The sequence below is a fragment of the Nicotiana tabacum genome, chromosome 8 (assembly GCF_000715075.1).
Source record: "Nicotiana tabacum cultivar K326 chromosome 8, ASM71507v2, whole genome shotgun sequence".
Lineage (NCBI taxonomy): Eukaryota > Viridiplantae > Streptophyta > Magnoliopsida > Solanales > Solanaceae > Nicotiana > Nicotiana tabacum.
Genome location: NC_134087.1, coordinates 40,949,841 through 40,976,854, shown reverse-complemented (window position 1 = coordinate 40,976,854; position 27,014 = coordinate 40,949,841). Strand labels below are relative to the sequence as shown.

Here is a 27,014-nt window from a genome sequence, read left to right as displayed (position 1 = left end):
CCTCGTGTGCCTAAGTAAAGTTCTCGATCATTGTTGCAAGCTTTCCCAACTCTAGGCATTTACTTGTCTAATGTGATCCTTTACAGAAGTAGCACCCTCCCTTAGGCACGTACTCGCTACCACTTTTCGGCCCATTATCGTTGCTCTTGGACCCCTATCTATTATGGGATGGCCCTTTGCCATTGCTCTTGTATACCTCGGCTATGCGTTTCCCATTGTTCTTGTGATGATCTCCCCCACACCTCTCGGTGTTGCCTTCTTTAGACTTGGCAGGCTCCATCTTGAAGTCAACGAGCGACTCGGCTACCACTATGGCCTCGTTCATGTTAGCTACTTGATGTCTTCTTAACTCCTAATTTTCTTAATTTTGCAACCCATCCATGAAGTAGAAGAGCGAATCTTCCTCAGACAACGACGAGATTTGCAGCATTAAGGTAGTGAACTCTATTGCGCCCCTTTTTTCTCGCGAAAATCGGGTTTGTAATAATTGGGAGGACAACTCGTTCCCTTTCGGAAATTTCTTCTTCAACTCCTTTTTGAGCTGCTCCCACATCTCAATCTTGCATAGCCCTTTTTTCCATGTTGACACACTTCCGACGCTACCCCAGCACGACAACCTCGGTTAAGTACATTGAGGCGTTGCATACCTTAACAACTTCACCATCCTCCTTGACTACCTCAAAGTACTTGTCCATCCTCCGAAGTAAGTCGTCCACCCCGTGTGCGTCTCGTGCACCACCATACTCTTTTTGTTTATGACCCTTCATATTTGTCCCTTTTTCAAGTACCGCGCCCTTGATAATCCCGACCATGGTTCCCTACAAAGCTTCCTTCCAGCAATTTCTTGTATTCTTTCTAACATTCCTTTAGTCATAATATTTGCTCTGATACCACGTTGTCTTGTCCTTAGTCTTTTACTAAGCACACGTGCGGCACTTGACAACTTACTCCCGATCTTGCACAACTTGCTCACGATCTTGCTATGCTAATTCAGCCTAAATTACTACACTCAAGATCGCTAAGGGAATGTTAGATAAGAAAGGTAAGAGAAACTTGCCAAAGGAAGCTTTTTATCATAGGGAACTTGATTATTTTGCTTGGTGAGTTACAAATGAATATCCTTTTTTATATACTAGTCTCCTAGGGCTAGTATGTAAATATTAATTGTTATACAAGTCTTTGATATTTACAAGTAAGACCCCTCTCTAGAATTCTCTACATAACTAGAATCTTCAAAGGACTCCTAGCAAATCCATAGGTTCTAAGTTCTTCCATGAGAAATCTCCATATTCTCTAGAACTTTCCCTCATGTGCTAGTCAATTTCATATGTAAGCTTTCCATATGGCAAAAATATATGTCAAATGCCACCTACATGGCATGATGATGGGGCAGGCCATGACATTAGGATATTTATCAAATTAGCTACCAAATTAGCTATAGAATGTCCTTGACAAAAATTCTACTAGTAATTAGCTAGGGAAACATTCTAGGCAAACATTGAAAAAGGCTAGAACCTTTTTAAGTTTAACTAAGGATATCCCTAGCTATGTTTTAATGAAATCAATATCGTAGCAAATATTAGCATGGAATAAGTCCCTAGCTACGTGTCAACAAAGTCAACATTGACCGAACAAAGTTTGCTTGGAATTTAGCTATCACATGTTCTAGCTAATGATTGCGAGGGATTAGTGCCAAGCAAATATCCCTAGCTATATTAGCAACGGATAACATATTTTTCTAGCTAATAAAATTTTGCTAAGAGCATATTAGCTACAAAATTTAGCTAAGGTCATTTTCCTAGCTAAAGCGATGTTAGCTAGGAGTCTCGGTAAGTTAGCTAGGATTTTGGTTTCTAGCTAATGGTTTGTTCTCTTGTAGTGATACCACATGAGTATATGCAGAATTAGATAAACTATAAGATCCCAAAAATTAAAATCACAAATCTCATATTTTTCTAGGCAATGCTTGCGACATATTCATCATAGTTTAAAATAGTAAAGAGAGTATTTAACAATCATAGAATAGCACAAATTATTATGTTTTCATAAAAAAGAAATTATAAAATTAAATTTGATCTCAATTCAAAATTCCTATCAAGACCCAAGTTTTTGATTTTAAAAGAAAAAAATTAAAAGATTTAAGAACTAGAGAAATGCTTATTTTATGGAATTTTTAAATTTTAGAGGCTCTTTTTTGAGTCCAAATGAAAGGGTTCACCTGAAACATAACTGAATTTTTTTTTTTCCTAATGTTGAGCCAGTGGTAGTTACGTAGTTCAATGATTTTTCCGAACTCGTCAATTATGCTTAATTAAGCGAAATGTCCTAATACTCAAGCCTGCAGTTCTAGTGATTGTAAACTTATTATGATGATATTAATTATTACATGAAACTAATTACAACCGCATGGCCTATAATTCGAGTGTTGTTCGAGAAAAGCTTAGAGGTTCTTGGCTTTGAGATTTGGAGAAGAAATGTAAATAAAATTAGAGAGAAGCTCTGGCTTTTCTCTCTTCTTGTTAGATTTTTACGCTTGTGCTTACATTACTGGGAAATTAAATCCTTAACTTACTAGTTAATTGAACTACATTAAATTAGAGAAGATAACGAATTGGCTTTTAAGCTTTGTATAATGTGTATTGTTAAGTACATGTGTCCTCTTGACAATTTCACTACCCAGGTAACATTACTTTGTAACAGTGTATGAATGCGAAATGATAATATTACTGCAAAAAATTATATTTCTTTTTATTTAAGACATTAATGGGCTGTTTTGGTTTACAAACTAATTATCCAAGGAAGAATACCATACAAGGATTGGCCATTTCATATATTCGGTAGGCATGCAAAGTCAACCTTTTCCAAAGAAAGCCAGGCGTACAATCACTAACATTACTTTTTAATAACCTTTCTTTTAAAAATAATCTAGAATATAATTACTTTAGTAGTAAAATTACTAAAAATCTTTTCAAAAAATGGATGATGCCAAATCAATTCTCTTCTTCGTCAGCTAGTGGAAACAACGGATCCAACTGATTTGCTTCTTAAGCACAAATTATTGTTGCATTTCTCATTTGTAGCAGAAAGGAAGAAACAGCTACATGGACTTTGTTCGAATACAACACCTTGAATGGCCAGGAAACTACTTTAGGAGAAGTTAACGGGTTAAATCCAGCTGAAGAAAATCAAATAGGTGCGAGTATTTGCTTCAATAACCAATTGAACTTCCTGCTAACTGAAAGTTACAGTTATGAACTCTCTTCTGCATTAGTATCTGAAATGAGGTCTTCAAGTTCATCAATAATGGCATCATAGCAAAAGAGGTATTGCTCCTGAAATATACAGTAGTAAGACATTCAGCGTATAAGTACTTAAAATCCAAAGAGCAAAGATTAATTAAGAATACTGAAACACAGTAGCATATATACTGAGGGTAAGGAATACCAAAAGCGTAAAAGAGAATAATAGCTGAAAAAATGCAAGATGTCCAGCTTGAGTAGAGCAAATTGTAAGACATTTCCTTTCCAATAATCTGAGCGGTTGAAAAGGCCAATGAAAGACTTTAAACATACAGATGCATATATCATGGATAGAAGATGAACAAACAAGAACAAAAGGACACTGGAAACTACTCAAGTTGTGTGCGTTCTAAATACTTTCTAAAATTGATTGTCAGACATTACACATCTAGTTTTTTTTGTTGTATTTTCAGGCGCTAACAGAGAAAAATACACCAAAGATAAAAATATTTTGGGGACCTGCTCTATGGGGGTAAACTGCACTGGTAACAAAAATAGCTTATCTTTTACAAAATGTTTCATCAATACTGTTTAATTAATGTGGTTGCACTAAGTGATAAAACAAAAAATTGGCTAAATTTCTCAGGGAAACAAACATAGCACCTGCTACTTTAACTAACTACATAGAAATTATTGCATCTGCAGTCATCCGCTTATGTAATATTGGCTGTATTATCAATAAAAATAAGGTACATACAGCCATTAAAGAATTTCAATTATTAGGATAAGATGTTGTACCATGGTCTGCACCATCCCAATTCGCTGAGACCTAAAAACAGTTATCGTATTAACAAGATCTAGAGCAGACATATCTCCAACCATTATTCTTTGGATGGTGTTATGGATAGCACAGTACGTACCAGTCCTACCAATACCTGCACTGAGCAAGAGAATGAGATGTCAGGCTTTAGAAAGGATCAATTACAGAATCTTTATAGGCACATTACAGGGAGGGTGATGACAGATACCTGCAGTGGACTACAATTGGTCCAAGACTGGGTGGGACACTAGATGTTTGTTTCAGTATTTCACGAACAGCAAGAGTGTCCTTTGGAACTCCATGGTCGGGCCAGTCGGGATATTGAATGTGTAAAACACACAAAGGTGGTTCTTTTGACTGGCACATAGCAAGGAGAAAAGATCACGCATTTCTTGTCATCTCTCTCATAATATGTGCAAGAATTTGTTTTCCTTGAGTACAACACGGACAGAGAATAATTTACTAACCTCAATATGATTCACCTCCAGACATCGCAAAATCAATGAAGTCTGACTCGTCTTTATCCACTTCGTGACAATACATATATTGCCAAATCTTCTAGGACCACCATCTGCCTGAAAATAATCCCCACACTTCACCGTCTGCATTGCATTTTTCATACAGAGGAAAGGATGAGATCAGGAAAAAGATGCAATCCAATAAAGACCAGCTTAATCACCTTATAAATAAAGTAAAAACCTACTAGAATAAAAGGCTTAAATTTATTCAGAGGTTAACAGGTTTTATAAAGCGATTGAATCAAAAGGACAAGTAGTGTCTCTATTTGTGTGATAAATATAATCCAGAATACAGATCATGAAACAAGAAGGTTTCTATCTTTCCTTTTCATTTGGCACAGGAAATTGTTTCTCAGCTACTCAGGTTAGGAAGAGGGAAGGGAAAGAAGAACTTATTAAGTCTAAATTCCAATTCTAGAAAGGCAGCCAAGCCTTTGCATGTTAGACTTTGCTAATCCTTCTGCAGTTCAAATAACCTGAGAACACACTCATGGAATTCTATGCCACCTGCACAAACCCCAGGAAAACCATAATTCCACTGACATTCCTCTGAAAGTCCAAAAAACTTCTTGGATTCAGGCGACAAGCCTCTTAAATTGAGATTGGCTCTTCCTAAACAAAAATGAGCACAACCAACAAAATCCAAGTATAACAATTTTGAAACTGGAGAAAGAAGAAGAATAAATAAATAAACAAACAAACAAACAATCTCCCAAGCTTATTAGGAGGGATATCTCGAGCTTTTTCCAGTGAACGAATAGGAACTGCATTTGGAACCTTTCACAACAGAACCTGATTCTATAGCAAAAGTTATTCATCTCCAAGCTCGATATTCCTCACTAAGTCACAAGCTAGTGACCACATAATATCCTTAATATCATACTCAAAGCCTACTTAAAACCAACTCCATCGAAAGATGCCCAAACTCTCAAATAGTTAAGACGAGAAAATATGCTCCTGAGAAAGATTGACAGTGATGACTATTTTCAAAGTCCAATAGACCTTAAACCCACCACCTCTGGCTTAAGTTGGGGCCCAAAAGGATGATGTGAAAGAATGCAGGTAGAGAAACTAATCTGTATTATCAACCAGTTTGTTCCTTTCTGTATACGTTATTATACACAAAGCGGAGTGAAACATAGGTAGCCAAACAAGAAGAAAGGCTAAGAGTTTTTCTCTACTGTTTCTTTCCCCTCACCCTATCTCACCACTCAAAAGATAGAAGAGTACACAGAAAGACGACAAAATATCTCAAGCAAATATGCAAAAACTGTATCAAAGATACTTCCACCTTTCTGACAGTATAAAAAATGCTAGATCTAATTACAACGGATGATGCAGATCAAAAGATGAAAACGGCAGAGAAGTTGGTATTTTACCTACTATGAAGCAAATTTTAGATCAGAACCATTGTCACATAATCTCAAATTTTCCTTCTGTCACACAACAAGGACATCTTGTCTTGTTAATATTACAATGATTACCGGTAACTTGTACAGTTTAGTACCTTGTAATTATCAACCAATTGGGTAAGCATCACAATCACAGGACAGCGATGCTGGATTATCATTTCCCAGAAGTCTTCAAAAGTGAGCGGTAGCGGCCCTTGTGTTGCAATAAACTGAGACAAGTTTTCAGATATCTACAACAAAAAGGAGCATTATAATAATCATGAAGCAGACTGGTGGAAGAGAGCTTGACATTTTCCAAGAGAGCGTGGAGAAAAAGAAGGCATAGTTAACTAATTCCAAATGAAGGATGTAGAAGTCTACCTTAATGAAGCTTGCATTTATATATCCACTAGCTGATGGCCTATAGTCTTTACATGGGTCCAAAACAACCCTGTTATTGTCAACTGAGAAGAATGAAGCTTGATATAATTATTCACAAGTTAAAATGCACAACTCCAAAGTCATGAGAAAGATTAACAAACTGAACTGCATACATGGCAAAACATCAGTGTATCGATTTTTACTAATGTTTACGCTATCCAAAGCCACTGAGCATCTAGTCTTCATTTCTGAAGCTCTCATCCTAGTTGCCTGAGTCATCAGAGATGTTCATGAAATTAATGCTACTTGCAGAGTGACATGATCACAAGCTAATAGTAACAAAGAAGCAAAAACAATAATTTTCTCAAGATATAAGAGAGATGTCCTTTGACATAAATTAGCTCAACAAATCTTAACTTTTAATAATTTTAAAACAACAACAATACCTACGCCTCAGTCCCAAATAAGTTGACGTCGATGATATGAATCCTCACTTATTTCATTAATAATGATATTAGTTCATTTATCTGTCTACATCCTTTTAACTGGAGCCACTACTAGAAACATCATAAAATGGATTCTTGGATTTTTTTGTGGATAATTAGATATAAATGAGAGCTGGAAACACTACATAAATGAACCCAATCACCAAAGGAGATTCTCAATATTTACCTAAAACTATTGGAAGGTCTTTTTGTTTTCTTCAAATAGACATTTAAGACCACCTAACTCCCATATAATTCCATCTCTTCTCGTAGGAGTTGTTTTTCTTCTTCCACAATTTACTATTCTTTCAATCCCTCTAGAATTCTTTACCATGTTAGATAGAGTAGCTCCAACTCATTTCTAGACTGAAGATGCAAAGGAGGAGGGGGATAGAGCACGGTATGCACCTATCACTATAAAGGCCATTGTTAATGCAATAAGAACAGTAAGGAAGGTAAAGTCCTATCAATGAGGTGTATATGTAATATGTTGCAGTCCACAGACAACATCTTCTAGAGCTAAATAATCAAGTAGAACCCAGAAGCCATCACTTAGGAACCAAGCCAAAGTAAAAAAAATACGATTCTTGTCATTAAATTCCAGTAATTGCTTCCAATAAAAGGAATGTTTATTCTCACCATAAGAAAAATACATCCCTTTTCCAAAAATATGACCGGAAATATCCAACTAAACCTCAAATAATCTCCCAAAACTTCAATCAATCGATCAGTAAACTACTTTTCGTCTAGTTCTCGATCACAGACTAGCTGTGGTCGGCTCAGTATCAATTGATTTGAGCTCGGTTCACATGTCACAACGACTTTATGTCTAGAGCATTCATGATAATATCACCTACTATAAAATAACAATAAAATTGAGAAAAATGTAGCATAATTTAGAAACAGAGAAAAAAAAAAGGACCTGCAAAATCATGAACTCTTGGCGGATTTTTTCGGGAGCAGAAAACCGCTTGTCCTTAAAGACTTTGAGTGCTTCCAAGCAATAACGCTGCTGATCAGGCGATAGAACCACTCTCTTCGGAACCGAATCGTCGCAGAAATCAAAAGGCTTAGAGGCCGACGGCGACAGGGGTTTACCGGCGGTATCCATCACCGATCTCCGGCTTCGATTCTGAATGAAAAGTACGCTACCTTTGGCTCCGGATTCGCCTTTTATTTATTTATTTTGCTTTGTCTTCTTCTATTTGGGAGTTGAGCAGAGTTCTGCTTTCGACAGAATCAAATATGTACTCAAAAGTCTCAAATTGAAATCCCATTTTCAGATTTTTGGTTAATATTTTGAATTACTATTTGCGTTCCCATGTTAGTTAAATTTTGGATATCCAACATTAAAATTAAACTTTATATTTAACACAGGCTTGCCTAGTGGGATGTAGGGTATGATTTACGGGCTATTAGACAGTGTGAGGTTTACTCATTGCGCACAGAATGCTTACTCGAAGAACAGAGGTTGTGTGGTTTGTAGGTTATTACAAAGGTTGTGTGGCACAGTTGATTACCCAGTGCGCACAGAATGCTCGCCCGAAGGACAAAGGCTGTGTGGTTTGTAGGTTATTACAAAGGTATGATTTACGGGCTATTTGACGGAATATTAATCTTATAAAATTATGATCTAATATATCATATTATTTTAATAAATATTAATTACTATTTTATTATTTAATATAGCATACATAAATATAATAAAATCTATTCAAAATCAAAGGATATAAAGTATTATAGTGATCAAATAATTTGTTTATTCCTTGTTTATTCTTTATTAAATTAGCAAGTACTTAGTAATATACATTTACTAATATGATTGCTTTATTAACTTGTTAATTGGCTTAATATTTTGATACTACTTCTCTTCTAGTAGAACATACGTATATATTTTCTTATTCTGAAAATATATATTTTTATACTTATGTTGTACTGTTTAAATTCTAAATTTATCAATAATTTTTTTGAGTGTTATTTATATTTTTTTTTGTTTATTAATTAATTCAAAATATAAATATTATTAATTATCTTTATTCACCTCTTTTCGTACACTCATTTCTACTATAATATTTGATTAGTTTTCTCATTTTATATTTACTGAAAATTTAAATAATATAATTTGTTTACTAAATTATAATTTTGAATTCATCAAAAGTATAAAGAGATAAGCCTTTTATTATTTTTATAAAAGCGTACTAATATTTTTAGTAATTAATAAAATGTGCTTTATATATAATATTATCTTATGTATAATATCCTAATAGTTTCTTTATATTTTTATACTTTTCATTATGAAGTTATGTGTTCTATTTACTAATTAAATTTTCCTATATGAGCAATTTAATTAGTATAAGTATTTTTACAATATCATTTGATTTTTTTTAGTATTCTTCATTTATGAATATTTTTTTATTATGATTTTAATTATGTGTATATGTATGACTTTTCTCATAATAATTCTAACTATTTATATATATTTGTTTTTTGGTTATCTAATTGTATTATCCATTACTTAATATTGTTAAATTGACGTATGAATTATCAATAAATATTTTTTAGTATTCTTCATTTATGAATATTTTATTATTATGATTTTAATTATGTGTATATGTATGACTTTTCTCATAATAATTCTAACTATTTATATATATTTGTTTTTTGGTTATCTAATTGTATTATCCATTTATTGTTAAATTGACGTATGAATTATTAATAAATTACCAGTTTAGTATAATAATATATATATATATATAGTAAAATAAATAAATGTATATATATATATATACACACACTACTACTACTACTATAGTAGAAAAAAATTACTTTCCAATTTGAATTGGTAGTTTTTGATTTTTTGTTATTTTTGTTTTTTTATTGCAAAATAATTTTAAAACTCCAATTTGAATAAGTAAAATATTTTTTTTGTATTTTAGTTCTTTATTGAGAATTATAAGATATCTATATTTATTAATTCAAGTAGCGTAACCAATTATTCAAAATTTAAAATTCAAATTTAGAGAAGTAGTTTATTTTGTCTTAACAATGCCATTTGGCTTTTTGTGGTTAAGACATTTGTCTTAATGTAGTGCTTTTTCTTCTCCTATTCTGTATAGATAGAAGATTGTAAAATAATTTTAGAACTCCAATTTGATTAAGTAGAACATTTTTTTGTGTTTTCGTTTTTTATTGATAAGTATAAGCTATCTTTATTTATTAATTAAAGCAGTGTAACCAATTAATTCAAAATTTAAAATTCAAAAAAAAAATTAGTTAGAATACTAGTTTATTTTGTCTTAACAATACCACTTGGTTTTTTGTGGTTAAGACACTTGTCTTAATGTAGTGCTTTTGCTTCTCATGTTCTATATAGAAGAAGATTGTAAAATAATTTTAAAACTCCAATTTGATTGAGTAGAATATTTTTTTGTATTTTTGTTTTTTATTGATAAGTATAAGCTATCTTTATTTATTAATTCAAGTAGGGTAACCAATTAATTCAAAATTTAAAATTCAAAAAAATATTAGTTAGAATACTAGTTTATTTTGTATTAACAATACCACTTGGCTTTTTGTGGTTAAGACACTTGTCTTAATGTAGTGCTTTTGCTTCTCCTATTCTATATAGATAGAAAATTGTAAAATAATTTTAAAACTCCAATTTGATTGAGTAGAATATTTTTTTGTGTTTTCGTTTTTTATTGATAAATATAAGCTATCTTTATTTATTAATTCAAGTAGTGTAACCAATTAATTTAAAATTTAAAATTCAAAAAATAATAGTTAGAATACTAGTTTATTTTGTCTTAACAATACCACTTGGCTTTTTGTGGTTAAGACACTTGTCTTAATATAGTGCTTTTGCTTCTCCTATTCTAAATAGATACAAGATTGTAAAATAATTTTAAAACTCCAATTTGATTGAGTAGAATGTTTTTTTGTGTTTTCGTTTTTTATTGATAAGTATAAGCTATCTTTATTTATTAATTCAAGTAGTGTAACCAATTAATTTAAAATTTAAAATTCAAAAAAAATTGTTAGAATACTAGTTTATTTTGTCTTAATAATACCATTTGGCTTTTTGTGGTTAAGACACTTGTCTTAATGTAGTGCTTTTGCTTCTCCTATTCTATATAGATAGAAGATAGATGGGTTATGCTATATTTGTTCCAACATGGTCTATTAACGGGTCATTTGGCCATACAAAATTTTTCATTTTTTTCGAAAAAAAAAGACAACACTTTTTTTTCGAAATCACCGTTTGGCCATTAAATCTTTAACTTTCACAATTTCGAAAATTTGAAAAACTTCAAAAGGCTATTTTTCACTTTAAATCACTCACAAAAATTCAAAAACAACCCAAATTATATTTACGTCCAAACACTATTCTAACTTTCAAATATCATTTTCACTTGAATTTTTTTTTTTTACTTTTTCCAAATGCCCACTAATTTTTCGTCATCCGACTGCTTCCTTTTATACTTTACCAGTTGTTGTTTGTGCCATAAGATGAGTTCCGCTCAAAGATAAAGAAATTCGAATTAAATCTGCTTGAAAGACTTGCATTTTGAAGCGATAAAAGAATAGGATAATGCATAAAATCCTCCCTAAACTATATCCGAAGTTGCTACGACACAAACATTTGGCAAGCGGTGAAATACATGTGCTGCCACATATAATTTGTTTATTTTATTTTATTTTTTAAAATTAATTTCATTTTCTTCTTTTTTCTTCTCTTTTTAATTCAAAATGTAATGGAAATATTATTTTGTATTTAGAAAATGAAAAGGACAATTATTTTTGTATGAATTTGAAAAATTATTAGAGGTGTTGAGTATATTCGAACGTCGTTGAAGTTTTAAAGTTGAAATTCAAGTGCTTTTTTAAAGTTTTCTTGAAGGAGTAGTCCTTACGCAGTGCTCCACGTCAGTAATAAAGGTGCAAAGAATTACGGAAATTTTTTTTTTTTGGAGGGGGGTAATAGGACTCACGCAAAGGTAAGGTGTGATTTTATGCATTATCCCATAAAAGAACTTCAAGTTTTACAAAATCAGTTGTGTTTGTTAACCCTTAAGCTAAAGAATTAATCTTCTAATTCTAACTCAAACTAAAATTATGTTTGTGTACCATGTGTTAATGACTCCTTAGTCCTTATACCCATTTTCCGCAATTTTAGGGTGGGCCTAGCCAACATAGTTTCAGTCCTTTGTTGTGAGATTCTAACAATTCTTTTCGGATCCAATGGTTCTTCATATATACTATAGTACGAGTTAAGATAGATATTATTATCGCATGCATGTCTTAAACAGTAGATCAAAAAGCTTTCCTGATCTCCTTTTTCTGGTTCCCTTTTGAGTTGTAGCATGAAATAATATATGTGCAATTTGGTTCTGCTAATGTAACAATTATAATTTTATGCCAAAGTAATAAGTAATAAGTATGGACTAGTTTGATTTCTTAGGACACCTTAATTAAATTATATACGCACCAGACAACAAGTTCTTTTCTAGACAGCTAGAATGCTGCATGTGCGAGCTGTGGCAGAGCTAAGTGCGTTTAAGGAGTTAATTAATTGAATCTCCTTCGTCGAAAAATTACATTGTATAAATAGAGAGAAAATAATTTTTTATAAATTGTTGAACCTTCTTTGATAGTTTAAGTGTAAGCTTGTATTTTTTTGAATCCTCTTGCAAAAATTTTCGGCTCCCTCACTACGTGTGAGACAACAACAATAACAAACTCAGTGCAATCCCATAAACGGGGTTTGGGAAAAAAATTACCTGAATCCGTCCATGCACCAATTATGTTATTTAGCATGATGGATTAATAAACGAGGTAAAAATATATACTATCACTTACCATGGTTAACTGATGTTATGTATTTAATTGGACAAAATATAAAATTGGCTGGCCGGTCGGTGGATCGACCGAATAATGACATTCGCTAGCCACAAAGTGTATAAAATATATATACATACAATACACAAATATACAAAAATATATATTTTATCCGCTATTATTTTTGGAAGCGACTAAAAGTACATATTTCTCCATTTAATTTGGTGCCTAAATTAGGTTTGGATAAGTAGTACTTACTTTTCATGTGAGAAGAACTTGTAGATTGCGTGGAAACTGCAGGTTGGACTATTATTCTACATGATAGGGTCAAAGAATACTATTCAAGCGTAGAACTTGTCCAACACGCATGACCAATGCCCTGTATATACACCAAAAAACCATGCAAATCCAATAAACAACATATTCAACAATAGCAATATCTGCACAAGAGAAGAGAGGAAAATGAGTGATCAAACAACAACCATTCTGAATCTACCACTCTCAATCTTGGAAAATATTCTCTCAAACCTATCACCAAAAACAGTTTTCATTTGCAGGAGTGTTTGCAAGTCTTGGTTAAACCTAATTTCACTCCCTGAATTTTCCAAACTTCATCTCTCAAAATCCCCTGATAATCTCTTTATCTACTTTTCTCAGAGTTCCTGGAGTGAACTTCCCTCAACAAGTGTTTTCAAGTTTATAAATTTTGATGATACACCTCATTATCATAATCTCATTTATGAACCAAATCTTGACCTCGACATGAAACCCAACTTTCCAGATGCTGGTTTCTCTTTAGTTGGCTCAATCCATGGTTTTGTTTGCCTATTTCATATGCACTGTGACAGTGGTCTTGACGATGTTTATATTTTCAATCCAACTACTCGAGAGTATATCACTCTTCCTGAGGTTAAAGGTCTCAGAAAGTACCCAAATTTAGTCACTTATGGCTTTGGGTTAGATCCAGTGAGAATGGAATACAAAGTGGTAAGAATTTATCAAGTAGAAACTCGTGATCCTGAAAAAAGATCATATTACACGTCGGAAGTTCAAGTGTACACTCTTGGGACAGGATCTTGGAGAAGTATAGGCAATGTCAAGCTATGTTTTGGATGTCGTTATTTTGGGGTATATTTGAATGGAAAGCTTCATTGGTTGGTTGGAGATGTTGATGGAAATGAGTCAATATGTTTCATTGATATGCAGGATGAGTCATCTCACACCTTTTCCACTGCTCCTGGATTTAGCAAAGAAAACTGCCCTAATCTTCTAAATCTTGGAGTATTGGGAAATCATCTTTGCATATGTGACAATAACGCAGAAAGTCATCTTGATGTATGGGTGATGAAGGAATATGGAGTGACAAGTTCTTGGAGCAAAGAAATTGTCATAAACATAACCCCAGAATGGAATTGGATTTGCTACCAAATGACAAGTCTTGAAAGTTTTCCAAGATGGAGAGATCTTGTTTCAGTGGTGGGAAGATGTCTTGTTTACATATCATCCTGAGAAGAAAACTTTGACCAAAATAGAGTATTTTAGAGGTAACTTCTGTAATTTCTGGGCCTCTACTCACATCTCAAACTTACTTTCACTCAAGAATTTTGGCACGGAAGTTGTCCACACTTTGTAAAGCAACTTTGGTAGAACAATTGGGGGGGGGGGGGGGGGATACAGTAAAAAGAAGGATATAATCTGGGTTCAATAGAAACAATTCTTGTTTATTGCATTACAAAAATCATTTTCAAGCCATTCACCCCATGGCACTGTATGTATGGAAACACAGTGAAATTGAAGACAGTTCATCTAGATTAAGACAAGAGGAGAATGAACTACACTTCAAAGGAATCAAGAATAGCCTCTAGAGTTTTCTGTGATGAAGACCACTGTTTGTCATTGGCACTGACCACAAAGAGGACGACAGTATTTCCCTTAGCCGTTGCCTTTGCTAGGTTGTGCGATCCAGTAAGGGCATATGGAGTTTCAAGAACGTACTTGTAATACTGCGAGCACAAAAGACAGAAGTATTCTATTCATCAGGAGGTTTAGAGACAGCAACTGTTGCAGATAACAGGAAGACCAAATGCATAGAAATACATTAATCTATGGAATACTTAGAAAATAGAATGAAAAATGTATATTTTTAGCCACTCCCAAAAATAATAGCCGGCAATATATATATTTTTTGTATATATGTGTATTATATACATATAATATACATTTATATACTTTTTGGTTAGAGAATGCAATTAGTTTTGGCTGACCGGCCAATTTTATATTTTGCCCAAAACAAATAGGAGTCTCGAGTACCATACTTTTTTGGCAGATCTAACAATCATGTTCCCCATAAAATCACATGGTTAAGAACACACAGAGAAATCATTATCTTGGGCCTAGATTTTGATTTTCTTTTTAGGAAATACATATATGCTCTACAAAAACAACCAACAACAATCCCCCAGTGGATTTCCACAAGTGGGGTTTGGGGAGGGGAGGATGTATGCAGCCTTACCTCTACCCTGGAAGGGCAGAGGGCAAAGAGGTTGTTTCCGACATACCCTCAAAGAAAAGATGAAAGAAGCATTGATAGCAAGTAATAACAATACAAGCTATAAAGAAAACATTTGCTAAATCAGGCTGTTGCTTATTGTCGGGGCAGCAGATACAATCTGTGGATAATTTTCTTCATGCCATTTTAACCGCTGAGATTTTGAAGTACCATCTAAATTCTAAGCACCTTAGTAAGGACTCATTTCCTTCCATTTTTCGGTAATAGCTTTGACTAAACTATCAGAGACAAGGTCGCGTGCCATGTCAGTCCTCTTATGTGCTGGAAATAAGGGAGGAAGATAAGGGGGAAAAGATTACTTTTTCAATATGATAAATGGTTGAGAAAAGAAAAGGACTGTCACCGTTAGATCACCACGTTTCTCTATAGAAGTCTCAAGGAGTTCATCTGGATCCAATGTGTTTCCTGTGACAAAAGGACCAAGAGAAGCAATGACTTTCTCAGGGGTCCCAATGTCTTCAATAGTTGCATTAGGTTTGTTTGTGAGACGGATCAAAGGAGAAGCCACCACTTGAACTTTACCCTGTTTTTCATCTTCAAACTTCACCTCCACCCACGGCTCTGCACATTTGGGTTGGCAATAATTTCCAGATAATATGTTAGCTACACGAGTTTGTTTCCAGGTTGGAGGAAGAATAAACGTGTAAGGCTGCACATTTCCTGCAACCAACTAAATATAAAGCATCATAAGCATCTACAAGAAATAAATGTAGAAAAAGAAAAGGACAATTTTAGGTAAATAATAAGCTTCATAAGCATATCAAGAAGAAATGAGATAAACTAAACAGAAGAAAGAAAAAAGTACTAGAAATGATGTAATAATAAAGAAATTGGCATAGGCCACACGCAGATACGAAATGAAATGCTAATATAGAAAACACTCTGATTGCACTATCATATCTGAAATTGCTCATTTCTCAGCAAGGGCGCGGTCCGCACCACAAAAGAGATACAACGTTACTGCCAACACCATTTATTTGTCCAAAAAACTACAAAAACATCATATGGCAGAATACTTTAAGACAATAATTTGAGCAGCAACAAAATGCAAGGTTACATGGACTGGGATCCTTTTGACCAAATAATGTATTATACTAGATCATGCATTATACTAGATAATGCATTATATCATAGCTCCACAGTGTCAATCCATTGTCATAGTTTAGGTTTTACACAAGTTCTCGCAAACATATGTTGCTTGCCTGTTTTAGATCTGAATCCTAAACCAAGTAGAGATTAATTTTTCTTTCTGACTACACTCTATTTTCTCAATGGATCTTGTGACTTGTATTTTAGATACGAGTATTAAATCATTTTAGGCTTGGGCTTTAACTTAGGCAAGTTCCAGAATACGGGTAACTAGGCACCTAAAGTCTATCAAAGAATTAGAAACTTGTCTTCCGGATCCACTTAACTCTGCCTAAGCTTCTAGTTCTAATACAATCAATATTCTTAAAGATTAATGAGCTTGTTATCAGGATATTGCTTGCAGAAGCTTCGAGCAAAATAGCAGGCGATATGTCACAAATTACTTCAAAATGCTTTGCTTATATCTTCAGGTGCAAAACTATTAAAAACAACAGCTGAAATACAAGTCCTGTATATGCTGAAGTGCTGAACTTGAACATGCTGAAATTGAGCATTTTAGAGGATAGAGGTAGTTCATCCACAATAGAAATAGCCAAATACTTTGCTTCTGTATTGAGCAAATTTGCCTTAGATAAATATGGATATAAAAAGCCAATAGTTTTACAAATACAAGTTTCTTAGGATAAAGTGATACTAACATATATTTATGAGCTTGCATCTCAAACCACATAAATGTTTGCGTTGCTATAAATCATGAGTAAAATGGTTAAATTGTTTGTAAATATAGAAATGTATCATTCCTTCTCGAACAGACTTACATCACATAAACTGGGACAGAGGGAGTAGTAAAAAGATTAATCAAAACTATGAACCTTTTCCTGACCCAGGAGTGACAATTCTTGCCCAAAATTCAGAAAGAAAGTGGTACCGTTAGTCCAAACACATAGTTGAGGACAAATTAAGACAATACGAAATTACCAAAAAAATAAAATAAAATTTGAAGAGTCTACATAATACCGGCACGAAGAGCAGGAGTGTCTTTTGGAGTGGCTTTGAAGAGAACAAAAGAAGTATCAGTAGGAGAAGGAGGCAGGTAAGAACCAACTGCAACTTCTCGAGCAATGGAAGGCGGAGGAGGAGGGGATAAGACCAGTGGCATTACACAAAGTCCAACATTCATCAAATCTCTTCTTGATAGGTATAGGTCTATGTTGTTTTTCTTCAAACTTTGCTGGGTTTTAGCAGATGTGAATAATGGTGGATTTGAATTTGAGAAGATGGAGGAGAATGGCTTCACTGAAGAAAGCGCCATTTGTGTGTGTGTGTGAGTGTGTGGAGAAACGCCTGGGGGAGTGGTTATTAGGTGGTTGGGGTTCCCGCTTTTATCCATTTGGGATGAGGTCTGACTCGGCCGCGTGTATCTTTGTGCTTTTCGGCCATTTTATATTGTTGTCAAAAACAAGAACAGAAATACTCAAGAAACTCATTTTTTCAAAATTTTTATGTTATAAAAAATAATAAAATTATTTAATTTTAAAATATCAAATGATATTCGTATTCAACTAATTAAAGTTTTTATAAAGCTAATACAAGACATTTTTTATTTCTCCGGTTCCAAGTTAACAAGAGTTTTTTAAGTTATCGATTATTTTTCGGTTATTATATACGTAATAATAAATATATGACTTTTTTGTAGAGGTAATTTTACAAGGAATATACTATTATAATGATGAATAATGTTGTTATCGGTCAAAATGTTGGTATAGAAAGATAAAATATAACATAAAAATTCGATTCTAAAGAAAACTTGTCAGTTACATTGAACTGTTACTATAAATGGTGGCTACTATAGAGACGTGTGATGGAAGCGCATTTGACTTTCAGTTTGTTTTTGCATTATTTTCTTCGGTTTTGAAAATATGACGTCCAACTCGAACCAAAATAAATTTGGCTTGATTGGGTTTTTTCCTTTTCGGTTAGATTTTTTCAAATTGTTTTTTGGGCTATTCAATTTATATAAGAAAATACGAATCTAAGTTGTTCAAATATTAGTGTATATTTATAGAACATTTTCCACCAACAACAAAGTCATCAAGAAACTTTGAGTAATCGTTAATAGTATCAACCAGTGACATATCCTTTTGTTGTAAACATATACTGGTATTTCCACACATAAATAGGAGAAAAGAGATAAATATGGGATTGTTAATCTGTTACTTGTGAGCACGTGATTTTGCTTCCACGACAATTACTCCAAAAGAAATCGAAAAATAAAACAAATTGTCTTTGTGTATAATTTTGAGAATTTGTGTGGCATTTTTGGATAGTTATTTGTAGTTTTTATCTGTGATTGTTTATTTTTATTAATTAAAAATACAAAATAATATGTTGCGTGTAAATTTAGGATCTTATTCTACTATTAGGAATTAATTAAATCGTATTTGGTTTTTAAATGAATGAAAATCACAAAAATATTATTTTTGGTAATTTTGTCATTTTATTGTTTAATGGTGTGATTTTGTTTAATTAATGTTTGATCTTGTGTGAGTCAATTAATGTCTTTTTAATATAATTGTAGTTTTACAACTTATTTTAGGATTTTTGGTAGATTAGTATTTAGAAAAGGAATTAAAAGAAGAAAAGAAATGAGTTAAAATTGGACAAATCGGAATCGGGCCATTTAAATTGGACCCAAAATCAGGCCCAAAGCACTGTTTTTTGCCCGGTCCAGATCAGCCAATCTCAGAGACGTCCAAACGGCGTCGTTTTGATCATACTTGATCTGGGCCGTTGATCTCAGATTGATCAATGGCCAAGATCACGTCTCCATACCCACGCCTTAACTCGACCCGTCTCACCCAAAGACCCACCGGTCTCACTTAACCCATACGACGTCGTTTCCATTAAGTTGATCAATCCAGGCCATTGATTTTGAATGATCTAACGGCCCAGATCAAATTTCCCCCTAACTATATAACCCCAATCCCTTACCCCACGCCCCCCTAAGCCCCCCCCCCCCCTCTCTCATTCTCGTCTCTCTGAACTCAGAGACGAACTCCCCCTTACAAACCCTAGCGCCGCCCTTCCATCCCCATAAGCCTGAAACCCGGCAGAAACGACGCCGGTGACCACCAAATTAACACCCTTAGTACACCTCGACCCCCTGGACACGAATCTACAAACCGTTTGGCTCGAATCAACCTACATCGTCTCGAATCTTCATCTGAAGATTCGAGCCAAACCTCAACTTATACTAACCGATCCCAAATGCACACCAGTTACTCCCCTGACCTCCCTCGTGACCAAACCAAGCCTGGTTTGGTTCGAATCGAACCAGAAAAGCTCGAACCCCTAATCTGAGCCCCAAGAATCCTATAAATCCAAAAACTAGGAATTTGTCCAAATTAGCAAAGGTTTGAGGGTCTAATAAACCTTAGTCGAAGTGTTCTCCGTTGAGAACACTTGATTAAGGTCCATTCGACCTCAAAAAGGTCGAGTCTGAGTTCGGACCTGGTTCACCTAGTTACTTGAGGTATTCTTTCTCCCTTTCCGTTTGATCTATTTTTGTTTGTTTGTTCTGTTGTTCGTTTGTTGTTTAGAATGATTTTATTTCCAATTTCTTTGCTTTGTTCTTTTTCTTCTCCAAATCAGACCTTTTATTTGGTCGAAATTTTCGTCTGTTCATTGATAAGTGTATTTGTTTAAACTATATAATCGATTGGAATGAGTTTGATCGATTAATTAGTTTCCAGGGTAATTCTTTGTTTTGTCAGTACAACTTGAATCACCTATGTATACTGTTCGATTCTGATCATTAGCTATTGACTTGTATGTTGTAATTCATATAGTCGATTGGATAAATGTCGTCAATTAGTTGGGATGTTAGAAACCTGCAAATTGTTCAAGTTTTAATGGTCTGTCAGTTTAATGCTAATATACCACTAAGCTAATGAATAAAATAGGGATCAATAGTGGGAGTGATAATGTTGTTAAGTGCCTTTAGTGGCTGGAAATCAGAAAGAGCATGGGGTTTAATTTTAAAATAGAAATGGCCAGTTAAAAGACTGACAGATTTTTTGAATTAACTAGTGAAAAAGGGTACTATTTGAGTTGGCTTAGTGATTTTACTGGTGGGAAATTAGGAACAGCATGGGTTCAATGATAAAAAGGTAGAAATGCACATGAGGAGGGAATAAAATAGGCTAAAAGTGAAATGTTTGAATAAAAAATGGCCAGCTCTAGTCTTTAAACAGACTGGATTTCGGGCAAGAAAGGGGGGTTAGAACAAAAGAGAGGTCTATTTTTGGAACCAGGCAGCTCATTTCTTGACTTCAATCCTAGATAGACAATAAGCAAAAAAAAGGGCAAAAGAAAAACTTCTGTTGTTCCATTGAAGCTGGGAAAATTCTGTTTTCTTTCACTATTTGAAATCAGCACTAACTGATATTGTTCCATTGAAGCTTCAAGCTTCTTTCTTTGATTGTTCGAAAATCAGAAACTATTGTTCCACTATTGTTTCGGCTTCTCCTATTTCTGCCTATGATTAACATTGGTATTTCCGGGTCTCAACTGAGTCTCCCGAGTCTGTTTTGGTTGGATATTGGTACTGTTTCATTGATTTATTTCTGTTTCGTTCACTGGGATTTATTCTGCTTGGTTGATACTGTTGTTGTTGTTGTTGTTATTTGTTGTGTTACTGTTGCCATATTGTTGTTGCTGATCTTCTTCTTCTTCTTCTTGTGTTTCAACATCCAGGTACACACTCAAATTAAGGTTTTTGATGTAACTTTGAAGTGAAGATGAAATGAGAGATGCTCGCATATTTGATTCCTGAAATGTGTTTGTTTGGATTGTTATGTAGTAATAGCTAAATAGATACTAGAGTCTAATATAATTCGATTCCAATTCATGTGCAAACAAACCCTGACTGTCTAATTTGGACTTTTGTTAGACTGTTTTGGGACCTTTGGGACATTATTGATGTAGTGTAATATGTAATGATAACAGATTCAGTATGGTTGGCTCTGATTGTGTAAACTTTAGTTGAACTAACGTCTGATCAAGCATAAACATTGAATGAGACCTTAACTTTAATTCTGTGAATTAACGAGAAACTGTATTGATTCCAGGCTTCATAGTCTGATACTGAACCCATTTACATAAATTGTAGGTTTTTTTAAAAGGTAAAAATCACACGTAGATTACTTTTGTTTGTCCCAATCTTCGCTGCAAAGAAACGTAAAAGGATGGGCTAATTTTATACAATCAGAAACACCAAATCTCCATGTGTACATGCTCATGTAAATACCAAAGTTTAGCCTGGTTATGCACATACAAGCTTATTTTTGTGAATAAATATGTCGACTATAAGCTGGCGCAGTCCCTTTTGGATGGAAATCCAGTTAAGGCCCAATGATTTGAGGGCTTATTTGCCCTTGACATATTAATTGAAATGATGATACCTGAGCATGCTAGTTAGTTCAGGCCTTTTCTTTATTTTGAGACAAGAATAAACAGAAAATCATAGTCTTTTAGGATTTGGCCTTAAATAAAGATGAGATGAGCCTCGCCAAATAAATTACAAATCGCGGGGCCCTCAATAAACGTATACAATAATTGGTTGGACTTCGGAGTTGGCCGTTTAGCGAATTTTCACGGCCTTTTCCTAAAATAACAATATGTTAGTCTCTTTAGGACGCCCCTTAATTAATCTTACCTTCTTAAATATTGGTGTGCATTTATGTAACCCAAATCCAAATCCCAACGAAGTCGAAATACGTCGACCAATCACGGGTACATCGATTGTGACGTGGTTCGAAATGCGTTTCCATGACATTGCAATTCTTTTGAAACAAAATAACAAATGAGACGAGCCTCGCCAAAAAAATGCACAAGCTGCGGGGCCCTCTATACGTGTTTGTAAAGTTGGTTAGACTCCGGGACGGGCCATTTAGCAAAGTTTCACGGCCTTGCCCAAAATAACGATACGCCAATCGCTTAGGGCGCGTCTTTAATAAAATCACTTCCCTAAGTATGGGTGTGCATTTGTGCAACCCAAATCCAAATCTCAACAGAGTCGAAACGTGTCTATGACCACGGGTACATTGATTGTGACGAGGTTCGAGATACGTTTTCACGACGCTGCAATTCTATTAAAAAATAATAATAAAAGCGGTTTAAACTTAATAAAAGCACACAGGTCATAACATGTATAAAAATCAGATATTTAGCCATTACAACAATTTAAGCGACCGTGCTAGAATCACGGGATTCGGGGGTGCCTAACACCTTCCCTCGGGTCAACAGAATTCCTTACTTAGAATTTCTGGTTCGCAGACTTTATTTGGAAAGTCGAATATTTTCCTCGAATTGGGATTCAAGATAAACCGGTGACTTGGGACACCAAAAGCCAAACCTTTCCCAAGTGGAGACTCTGAATTAAATAAATAATCTCATTTTGAATATTGTCACTTAAATTGGAAAAACTCCCTCACGCATTTATCCTTCGGGGTAGGCGTGCAAAAAGGAGGTGTGACAGCTTTGACGACTCTGCTGGGGAAACGAAGCCAGAATCTCTGGTTCAGGGTTTAGAATTCGAGCTTAAATGAATTGTTATATTTGGCTTTGTTTATTATCTGATTTTTATATGTTTGGGCCTAAGGTGCTAAATGCTGCTTTTTCCGCTTTGATACTATCTGAACTGTATATAAACTGTGCTGAAACCCTTCTCTTCTTACCTCCGGGGAGGAGCTCGCTGGTCGAGACTCCCTATTCTGTCAGTGTCAATACCTGAAATAAGAAAGAGGCCAGACCAGTTACAAAGTCGGACGATCCCGCGGGTCCCCGGTACGTAGCCCCCTCCTCGACTCGAGTTGTCCGCTCGGGTGCACAGTCTAGAACAAATACCCAGGTTATGAACCTAGAATAACTCAGATTCATGTCGGATTCCTAATAGGAACGTTTGTTTGCATCACGTGCATTTGACTTTGGAGGCTCAACATAGGGGTTGGGTCTGTCTAGGACAGGTGTACCAAAATGACAAAAGACCATCCTGATGCATCTTACTTGCTTCTACTTGTGCATTTATTTGCTTCGGACTTGCATGCTGACCGGCTTTTGAATATTTTATGAAAAGAGAGACAGAAGTACGAGGGTTAAAAAAAAGTTAAATCACCCGCTTTGAAAAACTAGCAGTGTCGGAACTCTGCCGAATTTTTGAGAATTTGAAAAAACAGAGTCTTGTTTTCAAAAAAAAAAGTTTGTTTTATCGGCCCGAACTACGCCGGTTTGATTCTCACAAGGTGTGAGTAGGCAACCCTCATCGGGTCCAACCTCCCCTTTTTCAGAAATAGCCAAAATGTCAGAATTTTAATTTCATCATAAATGAGTCGGGTGATGCCGCTTTTGTCAAATGTAGCCGAATATTCCCGAAAGGGACGGCGGAAGATTGACTTTGCATAAACGGCCACTTTCGATCATCCTTTAGAGTTTTGATCGGTTGACCCTCATAGTCTTAAAATCTTCATCCCCGAAGTGCTGAAAGGCCGTGTTCGGGAAATCGGATCTTTCTTTCTAAAATATAGTCAAATCATTTTTGAGTCAAATAATTTTTGCTTAAATCACCTTAATAAATGTGCAGGATGAGCACAATGCAAAATGAACACTTTTCGATAATGACTAAAGTCCCTGTCAAGTTGCGGCTATGGTGGGATGATCTAGGTGGTGAAGGGCAAGATGAGGTCAAGAAATATCTAAAAGGTCTCACGGGTTTATTGGAAATCTAGCCTCGGGGAGATATCATAAGAGCTTTGGTCACCTACTGGGACCCGGCACACAATGTCTTCCACTTCTCCAATTTTGAATTCACCCCGACTTTGGAGGAAATAGCCGGGTACATCGGAAATGCTGAAGTTCAATTAAGGCAAAAATACCTGGTTGCCCCAAGAGCTGTCACTGTGCATCGGTTTCTAGATTCATTAAAGATACCCAAGACGGTCCATAACCCAGATTTGGCTGCAGGTTTCTATAATCCGTGCTTCATATACGACAGATATGGTCATGTAGGAGGATTCAACAATCCGGGTAACAAGTTATGCAGCAAAGGTAACCGTCAGAAGTGGGATGAGCATAGATGAGTGGCTTTCATGATTACATTTTTGGGCCTTTTGGTGTTTCCAAGGAAAGACGGAAACATTGATCTGAAAATATCCGGGGTCGTCAGTACTTTGCTCACTCAAAATGAAAGCACTTTCGCGCCTATGGTAGTATCTGATATCTTTCGAGCTCTCACAGCCTGCAAAGCCAGAGGGAATTTTTTCGAGGGGTGTAATTTGCTGCTACAAATATGGATGACTGAACATCTCTGCCACTGTTCCGAGCTTTTGAGTTATGGTTCCTCGAAGAAGACTTGCATAGAAGAGTTTTACCCGAGAATCAAGGAGGTCAGTCTACCCGAGGGAGTTATGGCATGGATGTCATTCTTTCGAACCCTCACAACTAGCCAAATACAGTGGACACTGGGATGGTTGTTTGTTGATGATGTCATATATATGCCGGCCGCTAGGACCCACTTTCTATTGATGGGACTTAAGAGCATTCAGCCTTACGCGCCCTATCGAGTTTTGAGACAACTCGGGAGATGCCAGATAGTGCCACACGAGGAAGATCTTAGTGCTCAAGCAATTGAGATTAGCCCTGACGGACAATTTTCTGAAGCAAAGTCCGCCAGATCTGGAATGAATGCCAATGTTTAAAAGCAGATACTTGCGTAGAGGATCGGGCCAAAGGTGAAGTAGCACCAGGGTACCTTGTGTGGTACAAAAGAGAACTTGAGCATAAAAGGTCGGCTAAAAGACCCCATATCCTGAATTTTGTCGAGTCATCACAGGAGAAATGGGATTGGGTAGTAAAAGAAAAAGGCTATCGGGCTGAAATCACCAAGTTGAAACAACAAATTGAAGGTCTAAAATTTGAGAACAATGTGCAAGTTGCAACTGTTCTGGGAGAAAAGAACAGGTTGGCCCAGGAAAACGAGGCGCTTAGGGCCCAAATCCAGCAAATAAGGATAGCCGCCGATAACCAACAAAGGAGCCGGTCGGATGAGCGACTGATAAAAGTTTTAAAAATGGAAATTAGTGAGTGCCGGAGTGAGTTGGAAAATTTTGAGAATACCATAGCAGGACTCAAGGCACACTTGGCAAAAAGAACAGAGGAGCGCAATCGGTACCTGCAGCAGTTGAAAAGGGATCACGAGCAAACCATTGCCAATTTGAAGAGAAAGGTGGTCACTCTTGAGTACAAAGCGGCTAAGCAAGCCCGAACCTTTGAAGCTGAAAATAGACATTGCTATGATTTACTGGCCCAGATGGAAGTAGAAATTCAGCAGTGGCAGAATCAACATCTCCAGGATTCTCGGGTTTTGAAAGCCCGTAATGATCAAATAGAGCGCCTACTCATAGAAAAGGGGCAAACCAGGGATAAGATTAAGACCATCGCCCATTCCATCATTAGGAGGTGTCTACGGTGCGAAGATATGACCAACACTACCTTCATCTCGGCAGTGATGATTTATGTCAAGCGAACCATGTATGAGCTGGAACAACTTGAAAGGGACCTCGCACCTAAGCCCACGGCGAGGCCGAATGATGCCCCGCGGGCGCCAATTTTTAAAACTTTAATGTATTTATAGGTCGAGTCGGTATTTTCCGTCTTGGCATCTTTTGTTTGTCTTTTTGCATCAGGGTGTATCAGTAGTTTTTGAGTTTGTATTTATTTCAAGTCTGTTATTCTCCCTTTTTCAAAAAATGTTTAGTTTATAATAGAATGTTTAGTAATAAAAAAATAAAAAAAAAATGTGTTTCTTTATGTTTGCATTTGTTTGTCCCGAACTACGCTTGTTCTGATTCACGCGGGGCCGTGATACGTAGGCAATCTTCGTAAGATTCGACTGGAACCTTAAATAAGAAGAAAGGTTGTAAAACCAAAATAATAATAATAATAAAAAAATATAAATAAAGGTGAGCATAAAGAGAAGCCGGAATGACGTATGCCATCGACGCAAACATGTAGAAATTCACTTAACTGTATAGGTGCATCACACCCCAATGTGAGATTACCTGTCTGTTATTTGTTTCAAACTAACCGTTTGCTTGCTGCTAAGTCCAGGTTTTTAGAAAGGTGGTTTGGTTTTGTGGAGGTCTGGCCTCACATTCATACTTTACGAGGTCGAAAAGAAGTGTTCAGCTGCCCGTCACTAAGTCGAGAGGAAGTATTCACACTTACTTCACGAGATCGAAGGGAAGTGTAGAGATGTCTTCATAAATTCCTTTGCCGACGATTCCTATTTCCGAAGAGAGTTCAATCTCGGCCATCCCAACTTCCGAATCAGCAACTGCTGAAGAAAACTGAATCTTGCGGCTTCGCATGTTGGAAATGTTGGATGACTGGAACAATGGAAAAGAGCCGCCGAGTGTAATCCCTGGATTCCCCGAGCTGTTCTCTAGGACAAGTGGGACTTCCAACGCCCCCATAAGTTATCCAACTACCCCATTCGGGTATCCTACCATTTCAGCCCACTCCGCTAGATCACCCTCCGATTCTTATCCCCGGGTGTCAATGATAGATGTGGCTACAAACATATTCACTGCACTGCCTTGTCCAATTGCGGCACAACCCGCTATACCCC

At 35.5% G+C, this 27,014-nt stretch overlaps 3 protein-coding genes across 3 annotated transcripts; 1 reads left to right on the top strand and 2 right to left on the bottom strand.

The window, feature by feature from the left end:
• Positions 1-2,833: 2,833 nt before the first annotated feature.
• Positions 2,834-8,109, bottom strand: LOC107819053 (protein-tyrosine-phosphatase PTP1). The gene is made up of 8 exons (XM_016645126.2): positions 7,757-8,109; positions 6,523-6,619; positions 6,350-6,432; positions 6,085-6,219; positions 4,527-4,661; positions 4,268-4,416; positions 4,038-4,179; positions 2,834-3,332 (listed from the first exon to the last, which is right to left on the bottom strand). Exons 1-8 carry the CDS (start codon positions 7,943-7,945, stop codon positions 3,249-3,251), a joined length of 1,014 nt encoding a protein of 337 aa, XP_016500612.1. The 5' UTR covers positions 7,946-8,109; the 3' UTR covers positions 2,834-3,248.
• A 5,025-nt stretch (positions 8,110-13,134) lies between these two features.
• Positions 13,135-14,181, top strand: LOC107819051 (F-box protein CPR1-like). Its single transcript, XM_016645123.1, has one exon. It carries the CDS (start codon positions 13,135-13,137, stop codon positions 14,179-14,181), a length of 1,047 nt encoding a protein of 348 aa, XP_016500609.1.
• A 170-nt stretch (positions 14,182-14,351) lies between these two features.
• On the bottom strand, positions 14,352-17,752 carry LOC107819052 (psbP domain-containing protein 6, chloroplastic). Its single transcript, XM_016645124.2, has 3 exons — positions 17,348-17,752; positions 15,585-15,901; positions 14,352-14,675 (listed from the first exon to the last, which is right to left on the bottom strand). Exons 1-3 carry the CDS (start codon positions 17,718-17,720, stop codon positions 14,505-14,507), a joined length of 861 nt encoding a protein of 286 aa, XP_016500610.1. The 5' UTR covers positions 17,721-17,752; the 3' UTR covers positions 14,352-14,504.
• Positions 17,753-27,014: the final 9,262 nt, after the last annotated feature.